The 13,783-nt window shown below is 32.5% G+C and overlaps 1 protein-coding gene across 1 annotated transcript in view; it reads right to left on the bottom strand.

Annotated features, from left to right (window-relative positions):
- Positions 1-3,410: 3,410 nt before the first annotated feature.
- LOC128987838 (uncharacterized) overlaps positions 3,411-13,783 on the bottom strand; it is a 157,345-nt gene continuing 146,972 nt past the window's right edge. Inside the window, exon 6 of the mRNA XM_054408874.1 lies at positions 3,411-3,660. Coding sequence (XP_054264849.1) covers positions 3,566-3,660 — 95 coding nt within the window. The 3' untranslated portion in view covers positions 3,411-3,565. The remainder of the gene's footprint in view (positions 3,661-13,783) is intronic.

Genomic DNA, 13,783 nt, shown 5'->3' with positions numbered 1-13,783 from the left:
TAAATATCTAAACATCTCAAATTAACCAGAACACGTCTTATACACCAAAAAATATCTTTTATACACCAGAAACTCCCTTATACACTAGAACATCTCTAATACATTAGAACATAATATTTTATACAGTAAATATTTTACGTTTTGAAAACAATTTAGATATAATTTATAGAATATTTGAGAGCAAAGTTGTTCATATAAATCAGACTCGTAATGCTCTTTCCAATCACTAGTGTTTTGTTTAATTATTTTTTATGAAATTCGTTAAATGTTAAATTTGGTTGTAGTAAAAATACCCCTTTTCAGAAGTAACAATAGTTAAGGTATTATTATTAATTATATTCTTTTCATTAAATGCTTTATATTAATTTTAGTTCAATGAAACAACTCAATTTCATCCTATAAACCATCTATTACGATAACTTAGCGTAATACGTTATAAAAATATAGAAATGTTAAACATTTTAGCAGATGTTTTAACACAAAAGATCAACATGTGAAAGATTTTTTATACCGTGTATTAAATTTTCTCAGTAACGTGATTTTTATATAATAAAATACAGGATTATATTTTTAAAAATAAGAATCACCATCATACAAGAAATAAAAAAAAAATACTATCAAGTGAATGCCAAAGAGTAAATGAAATGAAATGTATATTTTCATGTAAGCTGGTGTGACAATGGTAGATAAGAAAATCCAATTCTGTTTTAATGCGACTCCAGCATACTAAACTGTAGTGTTTTATTCGTCCCGACAACTTGTAGGTGGTCCTTAAAGCTCTTTTAATTTCTGGTTGGTAATTTTTGGCACGCTTAGCTTATTAGTTGAATATTTATTTTCAAGTTCGTAAATGTAATTTTAAAATAGTGTTCGTCTTTAAATATAAGAAAATAACCACTCACATAATATATTAGAAAGTTTTGTAAAATATCGAAAAAAACGGGGTTTTATTAGTAAAGCATAGATTTACAAGTTATTTTTGAGCAAAATACTATCGTTCAACATTTATAAAGAACATTTATTTTTGGCTATTGCACGTTTATGGTTTTATTTTTGTACTATAATGGCTAATATCAAGATGATTCACCTGAAAATACTGTTTTACTTCATATTAGGTTTCGGTTGTTGAAAATTTTAAAATATTTTAATAATTATATTTTAAACACAATATTCATTTTAAGCTTTGCCGTGCCCACCAAAAAGCCATGTGTTTATGGAATTGGAGTCCCCTAAACACATGCCTTTTGGTAGGTAAAGCAGTTTGTAACCTAATTATTTAAAGATAATATTGCTATGTTTACGTTTAACCAGAAATTTAAAATGACCTGATTTACATTTAAAAAAACCTTTATTCCGACAAATGTTATTTTACACTTACTTTACTCAATCGAAAGCCAAAAGGCTTAATCTGGTTTTAGGTCCTACTATTTTGGACAAGCTCAAATCTCTGATAAATTATGATTATACACCTAGTGCAACGATCAACTGTAATGATTCATTTTAATTTTCAAGAAATATATTTGTCCTTAGCTATCGTTGTACCCAGTGGGCTATAAAAGACACGAAAATCTAAAACGTAGTTAGTTACTAGCCTACCCCCTACAACTTGAAATATAAGAACATTATAGAACATTATCCAATGACCAATCGGTGGGGAGAGGAAGACACGGCGTCAGTCTAGACCTACACCCTATACCCGCCACCGTGTTGTAAATTAGTTGTGTGGCCATGCATTTTATCGTTTTTTGTTTATGTAGGTGTTATGCGCTACGTGTTACGTGTGTTTCAAGACTCATGACGACCTCCTAGGAGCGATTTTTACGTTCAGCTTGACAATGATGCCATAGACATCGAAAATGGTCGCACTATAATGACGACTTAAGGATTACTTGGACTGAATCAAGGTAACTTAACCTCTTGTACATTCATGAAGTAATCCGGAAGGCAATACACAAGATGAACATTATCCTCTTTATAGATATAGATTTCATAATTAAATATTTTTTATTTTTATTTTTTAAATTTGATTAAGTGGAAAGATTAAAAAAAGATAACATTGCTAGATAATTTTAATGTGTTTAAAAAATATGTTGAATACCTTTTTCAGACAGACATTATTATTATTGGATGCAGAAAACAATAAGTTAATGACAAATATTCTCATACGTATTTTTTTTAAGACTCAATGAATCTAAATACAGCGTTAATATTAAATGTTACCTAAATTTTATTCCTTGTAATATCTTGACACCAATCAAACTGAAACCAATAATGGTGTGCTGACTGGCATTGGTGACTCACCAGGTAAACACATACGAAACTACATCCAGACACGAACATGGAACATGGAATTGTCATGGGACTAGGTTATTGAGGTAGTGGGTTGATACAATACAAATACAATACAATATAAATGATTCAGAAAAACACGTCCCTTGTTACATAAAATATAAGACTGTTATATAAACATTATATAACATAGGTAAACTAGTAGTATTATTTTCCAGTCATGTGTTTAATTTAATATATGTTGCATTGTAGTATACTAGTCTAGTGGTTGTTCCTAACCTAGCATTGTAAACCAATTACAGTACTATCGATTCATTCGAATTGTGGAGTAGAGCTTATCCACTTGAAAAGCTCGTTCAGAAAAATCGTTCACTATACAACTCATTGTATAGAGTTTCCTACAGTAAATGACTACTCCTGAACATGTCTCCACTTGACTTCTAGTACATGAAATCCTTTCTTTGAATATTGCATTCCAGATCAATGTTTGTTATTGTTTGAAAATGCAGGTTATACTGGTCCATTCCATGATAGCAAGTTACCTGTTAGCATAGAAATAAATTAATCCATGTGTCAAGTGTTGCTGTACAGAAAATATACATAACTCAATATTTTTAAAATATGTAAATCTATTTTCACCGTCTCCCTATTATACTTATTAATAATTAACCTACTCATTGTAAAAGAGCTATAATGGTTTATTTTTCTTTTAAATTCTAAAAGAACCTCCAAAAGAATTAATTGAAATGTAATAAATATTTATATTTCAATGTATAACCAACTGGTAGGTAAAAAAAGAAACCATAGAAAAAAAATAATAAAGAAATAATTAAAAAAGAAATAATTACAGTTCCGAGAGTGACGTTTTATTTATGCATCTTATTATGTTATCATACATTATCACATCTGTTAAGATAGAACACGGCTATTATTTACTCGTCCACAAATTTATTAAAAACTTCTTTTTCTTTTGCTGCATTAATTAGGTAAAATCAATACAGTACAAACATTTGTTTACATCAGCACCAGCACCTGGTTTCAAGGTATAAAAATCATTTTAACCAATCTTAAAATCACATTTATTCAACAAAATTTAATATTTTAACAACTATTTTACAAATATAAAGCCAGGACTTTGACTATTTACATTGGACAGTTTTAATTACATTATGAACAACAGGGGTCAAAAACCAAACGAATCGTTAAGCAAGATCTTTGGATAACACAGCCCATACCCCAAGAGTCATTCGGTCTACCGGACCGAGGGTGATAGTGGTTATCTCCCGACCAAGGTCAGGGTCAAGGTCAAGGTCGACAGAAGCAAGAGCCAATGAGGGGTTGTGTGAGACCCGTCACCTATCGTCACAGGTCCTGGAACAGAACAATATGTTGAAATACTCTTTTGAACTTCTCTTGACAGATTAATCAAGCCTGGGTGTTAACCAACGAAACATTACCATGAAATAAAAGTGAAATATAGATGTTTAACGTGGAATCAGTTTTATAATATATACAATTCTATAAAAGCCATTAACAGAATATGTTTTTTGTAAAATGCCGTTGTGAACAACAAACCATTGAATCGTGCCAGCTTAGTAAAACCATCAAATAATTTATACCCTCATTAAACTATCACGGTGATGGAAACTAATGAAAACCAACTATGAGAAGCCTTTAACAGCTAGTGGACTTATTTGACCTCAAATTGGTCCACTAGCTGTTAAAAAGGTCTTATTTTAAATAAAAATTTTATAAGTAAAATGCAGAGGCGTCAATACAGTTATTCAAAATGTGTGACATATGCTTGATTCCCCCAGTTCGAATTTCGTATTTTTACGGCAGTAACGAATGTTTTAACTAACCAGAATGCATTTTTAAATCCAATTTAGGTATTTAGTTATATTTAGTTATATCAGTATAAAGTATTATGTCACCTTACAATATTCTTAGATAGCTTAGTCACCCAGCCAAACGGGTGCACGCCCTGCGTCAGACTTTGTGTCTATATCAACGTATGTTTTGTAATTAATTGTAAATAGTATGACGATTTATAAAAGAGGTTGAACTTGAGGATGTAACAGTAACCATGAAACACATAGTTCATCCAGGATGTTGCAAGGTAACGAAATGCTTTGTATTAATTTAATAAACGGGTACAACAACAGCAAACACACTTTAATCGGTAGTTTACTAAAGTAAAGCAAGCTACCATATCGAAGGGATAGAACATGATAGTAATAAACATTAATAGACGATAGTAATCGTTGGACCAACTTTTAGTTTTTTTTTCTTAGGAAGCTAGACACAATTGTTTTTCACATTACTTAAAGCTAGACCTAAGGGTTGATGCCATATCACTGACCAGGACCTCAGGGACCGATGTCCCGTGCTCTAACCTCTAGACCAGATCATCCCCCCTGGTTTAGTGTTTTAGTGGTTTAGTGTTTTATCTGGACATATATTGAAGTAGTGGAGAACTACCGGTTTTACCCCACTTTAGACACGTTTTTCCCATGTTATTCTTATGGGGATTATTTTTGGCCACCAAATCTAAAATCCTGATCTTTGCCTGCAAATCCTTATATAATTGTCAAACCTTATTTTTTACTTATTCTCTATATATATATTCGGTATTAAGCTAAAAAAAGCTAATTATTTCATTTATTGACTCATACATGTGTATATGTATAGTAGTGTAAAAACGCTATTCACTGCAGGATCAGGATGAGCAACCCCCCAATTGTACCATAGCACCCTACCATGTGTACAGTTTATTGTGTATCTGTTTTGGTTTAAATATATATATTTCTATGTAATAACACTATTCAATGAACCAGGAGCATGTGCACCCCTCCAACTGTCCCATAGTATAGTAGTGTAAAAACGCTATTCACTGGATCAGGATCAGGTGCAACCCCCAATTGTACCATAGCACCCCACCATGTGTACACGATATTTTACTCGATTGTTTTGGTTTTAATATATATTTGATGGAGCAGGAGCAACACCGTGTTGAATTTCAATAATCAGATTGTTGCTGCCGTTTTATTTGAGGAGCGGGGTCGAGGTTTTTGGGCCAACTCCCCCCTCCCCCCTCACCATTCCCCTCTGCCCCATGCACAATTGCAAGTACATCTACCATGCCCCTTTCCAGTTGATATATTATATTTCTATTTCAAAATCATGTATGTGCGAACTCGGCTCATGGCGTGGGTGTGCTCCCGGCTCATGGTTGTTTCTTGCCTCTAGTGGTGACGTGGTGAAAACGTCACTCACTTGGGCTTGCTCCTTGCTAGTCTTGGATCTGTTGAAGTAACTTTTACAAATTTTTAATTTCTAGCTGAAAATGTTTAAAATTTCCAAAATTTTGAAATTTTCGAAAAGTCTATAAATAGAAGTGACACAAATTGTTTTTTGTTATATATAAAAATGAGGCCCACCTGTCAACACTGCTCCATGTTGCTCTCCACCAAAAGTAACCTGATTCGCCACTACAAGGTAATTCATCAAATGAATGTATGTAAAGTTTGTAATTTAATCTGTGATAGTAACATTGCTCTAAAATCACATATATTACAAAGTCACAAGAGTTGTAGTTTTTGTAAGAAAAATATTGTTGGACATTTTAGAAGACATGTCAATTCTTGCAACAAGTGTCCATACACAATGATTAAATTTGTTGGTGAATCGATTAGAGCTGATCTTGAAAATACTCTGAAGTCTTGTCCTCTTCCGATAAAATGGACGTTAGTTAGGAGAATCAAATTTATAAAATATTCAATGGATCAAAATGGAAAATTAGTTAATGAGAAAGATTGTATTGCGGATTTTAGAAGCCTTACTATCTTAACTATTGAGAAGAGAGATTTAAAGCCTCAAATTGAAAATGCACTTTTAAAGATTGATGCTTCCATACACAAATATCAAGCCCAAGGCAGTGGATGGATATATGACCATACTAAATATTGGCAGTTGCACGTTTACAAGTATAAACCCCTAACTCCAAAGTCATATATCCCCACACCAAAAAGTATTCAATCAAAACATGCTGTTTTAAATATAAAGAATTATGATAATAAATGCTTTCTTTGGTCGATTTTAGCAGCTTTACATCCAAGGAACTCTAATGAACATGCTGAAAGGATTTCTAATTATGTACCCTATGAAAGTCAGTTAAATATGGCAAATATAAAATATCCAGTAAAAATATCTGATATAGATAAATTTGAAACACAGAATAATATAAGTGTTAATGTATTTGGGGTTGAATATGATAAATTTATACATCCATTAAGAACAACTAAACTAAATACTAGTAATACTCATGTAGATCTATTGTTATTACAAGAAGGTCGTAAATCACATTACTGTTTAATTCGTGATTTTGATAGGTTAATGTTCCACTCTACAAAAGATGACCATAAAAAGCATTTTTGCAAGTTGTGTTTGCTACATTTTTACACTAATGATATATTAGGACGTCATACAATATATTGTAAAAACTTTGATGCAAAACGAGTGGAAATGTCTAAACAAGATACATTACAATTTAAAAATTATAAATATCAACTTAAAGCCCCATTTGTGATTTATGCAGATTTTGAATGCTTTATAAACTCCAATATACATACTCCATCGGGATTTGCATTTGTCGTAGTAAAAGATTCAAAAATTATTTCTGAAGAGTTGTATAGTGGCACAAATGTTATGGACGTGTTTTTTGAAAGATTATTTCAAACTTATGATTATATTAAAAATCAAATGGCAATATATATTCCTCTTCAAATGACTCCTGAACAAGAGGCATGTTTCCAAAACTCAACGCATTGTCACATTTGTGAAAAGCCCCTATATTTTGATAGGGTGAGAGATCATTGCCATTCTTCTGGCCAATACCGTGGAGCTGCCCACAATGATTGTAATTTAAATTATAAAACAACAACAAAAATACCAGTATTCTTCCATAACTTGAAAAATTATGATGGTCACATAATAATGCAACATTTGGGAAAGTTTAATAAACGTAAATTAAATTGTATAGCTAAAGATATGGAAAAATATATATCATTCTCTGTAGATGATTTAGTATTTTTAGATTCATACAACTTTCTGTCCCTTCCATTATATAAATTGGCTTCCAATTTGAACACATTAAGATTCATACAAAATCCACTACTACAACGTAAAGGTGTATATCCCTATGAATATATGACGGGACCAGATAAGTTTGCAGAGTCTCTACCCCCAATTGAAACATTTTACAGTTCTATAACTAAAGAACATATCTCTCCCAATGAATATGAACATGCTAAAAATGTATGGACCCATTTTAATATAAATAATTTACAAGAATATCATGATTTATATCTTAAAACAGATGTATTGCTACTGGCTGATGTGTTTGAGACATTTAGAGACCTGTGTTTAAAAGATTACAAACTTGACCCTGTACATATGTATTCACTTCCTGGACTTACATGGGAGGCCTGTCTTAGAATGACAGGAATAAAATTACAATTATTCAAAGATATTGACATGCATTTGTTCATAGAAAGTGCGATTCGAGGAGGAGTCAGTATGATTTCTACACGTTACGCTAAAGCAAATAATAGATATATGGGTGAACACTATGATCCCAATCAAGAGAGTGTGTATTTAATATATTTAGATTGTAACTCGCTATACTCCACAGCTATGTGCGAGCCACTGCCTGTGGATGAATTCCGTTGGACTAATGAGATGGACTACAAATATAATCAAAATGATGAGTTTGGATACATTTTAGAAGTTGATTTAAAATATGATAAAAGCTTACATGATTTACATAATGACTATCCATTAGCACCAGAGAAAATGAATGGCAAATTAATACCAAATTTAAATGACAAAACTAAATATATTTTACATTATAAAGCATTACAAAAATATGAGGAATTGGGTTTGATTGTTACAAAATACCACAGAATTTTAAAATTTAGACAATCTAAATGGCTTGCACCCTATATTAATTTTAATATTGAAAAACGAAAAAGTGCTAAAACTGATTTCGAAAAAGACTTTTACAAATTGTTAAATAATAGTCTCTTTGGTCGAACAATTATGAATCAACGCAAGTTTCGTGATATATATCTCAAGGATGAGTCACTATTAACAAAATATGTCACTAATCCAAGGTTTGATTGTAGCAAAAAGTTTGATAACAATTTACATGCCATACATTTAAATAAATTAGTTGTAAAGTTTAATAAACCTATATATTTAGGAATGACCATTTTAGATATTAGTAAAGTAATAATGTATGATTTCCACTATAATTATATGTCAAAATTTAAGAATAAAAGATTTCTAATGACAGATACAGATTCATTAATGTATGCTATAGTTACAGAGGATTTTTACAAGGAAATAGAATGTGACTTACAACATTTTGATACCTCTGGATATAGTAAAGACCATTTCTTATACTCTGATAAAAATAAAAAAGTCACTGGAAAGTTTAAAGACGAATTAGATGGTCATATTATGTATGAATATTGTGGTTTAAGACCAAAGTTATATTCTTATATTCCTCTAAAATGGTTATATGAAGAAGACAAGCAAGCTTTAGAGGTGAAGAAAGCTAAAGGAGCTGATGGTGCTACAGTTAAACATCTCCTCAGACATCAACATTATTTGAACTGTCTTGCAACTGGGCAAGATTACTATGAGAATGTGACAAGAATTAAATCTACAAATCATCATCTTCAAACCTTGACCATGAACAAGAAAGTACTATCTTTTGATGACGACAAGAGGTTTATTCTGGAAGATGGCATCAATACGCTTGCGCTTGGTCACTATAAAATTGATCAAACATGAATTGTATGTGTAGATATAAAATAAATACAAATGTTAAAAACTCTAGTCTTTAATTTATTTACCCTTACCATCCTCTTGATAGAATTGGTCAAACATAAATCTATATTTGCCATTATTCTTTGAACTTTCTTTGTCTATTACGAAAAAGCCATATTTAGTTTTATCCCAACATTGGTGACAGAGATTTTTAAATTGGTCAAATGAAAAGTCATTACCAACATGATTGTGATATACATGTTTTAAATTTAAATCATCTTGTTTGAATAATATTAGGAAATTTACATTATCACGTAAATGTTTGTGTACTTTGCTGTAAGATTGACACAAGTAAAAACAGTTAATATTTTTATGTCGACCCATTGAGAAAAATTGTGTAATATTTGGACTATTTATGTCATCAAATACAACAACTGACTGTGATTTTACATCATTTGGTGTGATTTCACAGTCAGTAAACGTGTGTAATTTCACTTCATCACACAAACTAAATATTTCAATTATTTTTTTATATTTTTCTTGTTCTAAAGATTTAGATATTAAATATAAGTTTGTAAATTTTAATCCTTCCTTTCTTACAATTAAATTGTAAATTACAACCGTCTTCCCACTTCCACTTGGACCACAAATAACACATCGAATATTGGTAGGAAATAGACCCAACTTCTTTGGTATATACTCCTTAGTATGTGATATTTTAAATTTATGTTTTTGTTGAATAAAAGACATTTTTTATATAATAAAAATTGTAAAAAATGATAATAAGAAAACATGTAAAAAGGGCAAAGGTTTATTCCTAAAGCCTTACAGGGGTCGAGGGTTATTGAATACTCTTATAAATAACCTTCCATTCCCACTTCACATACCATCATATCGGTACTGTGGACCTGGAACGAATATACGTGAGAATCTAGCCAAAAATGTACCTCCAAAAAATAAACTAGACTCTTATTGTAAAGAGCATGACATATTCTACATGAATAATCCCGATACTGCTGCTCGGAACAAAGCAGACATGAGATTAGCAGACTTAGCTTGGACTAGAGTAACGGCCAAGGATGCAAGTCTTGCTGAAAAAGCTGCTGCTTATGCAGTGAAAAATTTGATGAAGGCAAAAGCAAAAATGGGAATGGGATTAAAATTTAATAAAAAAGATGGACAACTACCAGCTGTTAGAGGCCGCAAAAGACGTGCCTCACTTCAGAGGGGTGTACCTAAAAAGCGAGCTAAAAAATCTAACACCAAGAGTAAAAGAGTGCGGAATAGTTAATTTAGACAGTTCATCTGGCACACATTGGACAGCATATCGTAAAAATAAAGATATTGTAATTTATTTTGACCCATTTGGAATCCAACCTCCAAAAGAAGTAATTAAATATTTTGAGGGATATAAAATCTACTATACAACCGATCAAATACAAGATTTAAATAGTTCTATTTGTGGAATTTTATGTTTATCATTCATAAAAAATATTTCTTTATAAAAATGGATTCATTTACTATAACATTTTCGGGTACAGAGTCAGAGCTAAAGTCAGTGTTCTTTCCTCCCATAGAATTAAATGATGATTATGTAATTGGATTAGTAGATTTTCAAAGTTATAATTCTATTTTTAATGTTAAAAAACCTCTAAATACTTTAACATATTACAAAGTAGAGAAAATAACATTACCAAAAGGAGAGATCTCTGTCGATGATTTAAACCAGTTATTAAATGGCAAACTTAAAGTTATAATAGATAAAAATGGAGAAGCATTAATTAATACTAAATCCAAACTTTTATTTAAAGGGCTTGTTCCAAAATTAAATCAACTTAAAGGAAAAAAATTAACCATTAGTGAAGGTGATGATGTTTTCTATTATGACCACAATACTCCAGTTACAATAGAAATTTCTGAAGGAACATATGAGGTGGTTGAGCTTGCAAAGGAAATTCAAAAGCAAGTCCCAGACTTTTTCCTTACAGCTAATAATAAAACTATGAAAGCTACACTACTTTCTAGCCATGTGTTTGATTTTACAAAACCATGTTTAGGGTCTGTTTTATTGGGATTTAAAGGTGTTTCTACTCCTGGTGTTCAGTTTGAATCTACAAATAAAATAAACATTAATAATGAAAATGTGATTAGAGTAAAATGTAATATTGCAAACGGGTCCTATTTAAATGGCAACAAATCACACACCATACATAGCTTTTATCCAGAAGCTCCTCCTGGCTACAAAATTATTGAAGTTCCAAGAAATATTATATATTTTCCTGTAAATAAGAGAAGTTTAGATGTTGTCAGTATAACATTTGCCGATCAGCACGACAAGGCAATTGACTTTAACGGAGAAGAAACTACAATTACTTGTCATATAAAAAAGATATGATAATTTATAAGAATTTATCTATAAGTGTACAAAATGCTAGGTTCCTAAAGTCAATAGGACTAAAGTTAAAATTTTCTATTAATAAAAATGGAAGATTTTCTAGATGTTACAGGGAAATCCCAATTCGACGATAGTGTGGTTAAAATTACAAATCACTCCTATGTTCCCCACAACACTTTGGCAATAAATAATTCTGATGAAATTCGAATATGTATTAATAATCAAGACTTGCTAACTCTCCCATGTAGGAGTTATCTGTATATTAAGGGAGAAATTGAAAATCATGATAAAGGTCATTTTATAAATAATGCATTTGCGTTCTTATTTGATGAAATTAGATATGAAGTCGCAGGTAAAGAAATAGACATTGTAAGAAACCCAGGAATTTCTAGTCTTATGAAAATATTGAGCTCTTACAATAAAACTACTAAATTGTCAAATGTGGCATTTGATTCTGATACAAATTTAAAAGAGTTCCATAAAGGTGGTAAGTTTAGTACATGTTTGCCATTAGAGCTGTTAATGGGTGTATTTGAGGATTTTAATAAGGTATTAGTAAATGTCAAACAAGAATTGGTGTTGAAAAGATCCAAAAATGATTTGAATTGTATATTAACAACCGCTAGTGTTCCAGCCAGTGGCACTGCTGATACGATTCCCAAAATTACACTTAACTCAATTCAATGGGTGATGCCACATGTGATACCATCAGATGGAGAGAAGTTACAATTACAAAAGATGTTATTGCAAAATAAAAATTTGCAAATTGCATTTAGAAGCTTAGAGCTGCATGAACTTCCATCATATCCCAATACTACAAGACATACATGGTCAGTAAAGACGTCATCAAGTTTGGAGAAGCCTAGGTTGTAACGAGCCTTTTTCCTAGGGGGGTATATTTTTGCTATTTGGCCGCGTACCGATTGTTGAGGTAAGCAAGCGGCGGCGGCGAACCTGGCTAGCGCCCTTTGACCCGGCTTATCAGTTCGGATAAGCTTGGGTATCCCGGGACTACTCGATAGCCGAGCAAGGACATTCCAGTGGTGGATCCCGGACAGTGAGGTTAGCGTGTGTCTAGTGAGACGTCCAGTGGTGTACGTGACAGTGGTGTCGGAGTATGCTGGTGGTGTGATCGCGCCGAGTGTTGGTGTAAGTTGGGTACTGACCCACTTGTGGTGAGTGGACGACTTGATATTATTAGTTTGATAATATTAATATCTGGTTTTATTGCGAGAGTTAGAGTTGTAACCGTGCCGGACAAAGCCTGACGGTAGTTAGGATTTATATTAGTCAGGAATAATATTAAAGTGTATTCCTGACGGTTCTGGGCAGGTGCTAGAGCGCAAATAATATAATTTAATTGACTGTAGTAGATATTATTTTGCGTTGTACCTAGAGTTAGTTATATTACTAATAACTCTGAGGCCCGACAAACCTAGGCTGCACGATTTAGCGTGCGTAGTTGGAAGCACGAGGCCAGTAGGCTAGTAGCTAATATTATTAGCCGATTAACAGAAACCCAGCTAAGTAACATAAAGTTGGTAGTAGCAGTAGCAGTAGTAGGGTTGTTATTGTTTATTCATTTTATTATTTTAATTTAACCTGAACAGCTTGTTTGGTAGTCCAACACGTTATCTTGGTAGCTTGGATAGCGGAGTACCGGCTATCAGATAATATATTTATCTAGTGCTTGGAACGTATTTAATATTTATTTATCTGCTACTAAGTAGCTCAATATTTTAATAGTGCAATTGCCATTTAGTTTTGCTTGTTTGGCTTGGTATTTATTGAGACCAGCTACTAGTGGTGTAGTCACTCTACCTATAGTGTACTTGTATATTATTATGTGGTACGATTATTGAGTGAACTGTTTGATTCCTAGCTTGGGCATTAGAGTTGTGTATTGGATTATAGTGGCCTAGTAGACCCCGCCTGGTGATAACACGCGTTGTGGTTTTTATTGGCAAGTAACTCACTGTGTTTTAGGCACTCTGGGCTTAACTATTGGATAGTTAGGACGAAGCCCGAGTTGCGTAGTCAGCAACGACCCCCTAGGAGAGTGGAGAATCGGCGTAGGCCTGGTAGTGATTATTGCACGTATGTTTTGGTGACTTGTTTTTGACTTGTTCACAGTGCCCGTGTATGAGCCAGTCCTATACCGGTTAGACCCGGCTTTTGGCCTAGTGGTTTCCCTGACCTTATCGCAGACCCTGGAACTTTACCCAGCCATTGTAGGCTGAGCTATCCCTGGCAAACGGTTGCGAC

The sequence above is a fragment of the Macrosteles quadrilineatus genome, unplaced genomic scaffold, assembly GCF_028750875.1.
Source record: "Macrosteles quadrilineatus isolate MER2022 unplaced genomic scaffold, UCM_ALF_1.0 Scaffold_2__2_contigs__length_208266976, whole genome shotgun sequence".
Taxonomy (NCBI): domain Eukaryota; kingdom Metazoa; phylum Arthropoda; class Insecta; order Hemiptera; family Cicadellidae; genus Macrosteles; species Macrosteles quadrilineatus.
This window is presented reverse-complemented; position numbering and strand designations above follow the sequence as displayed.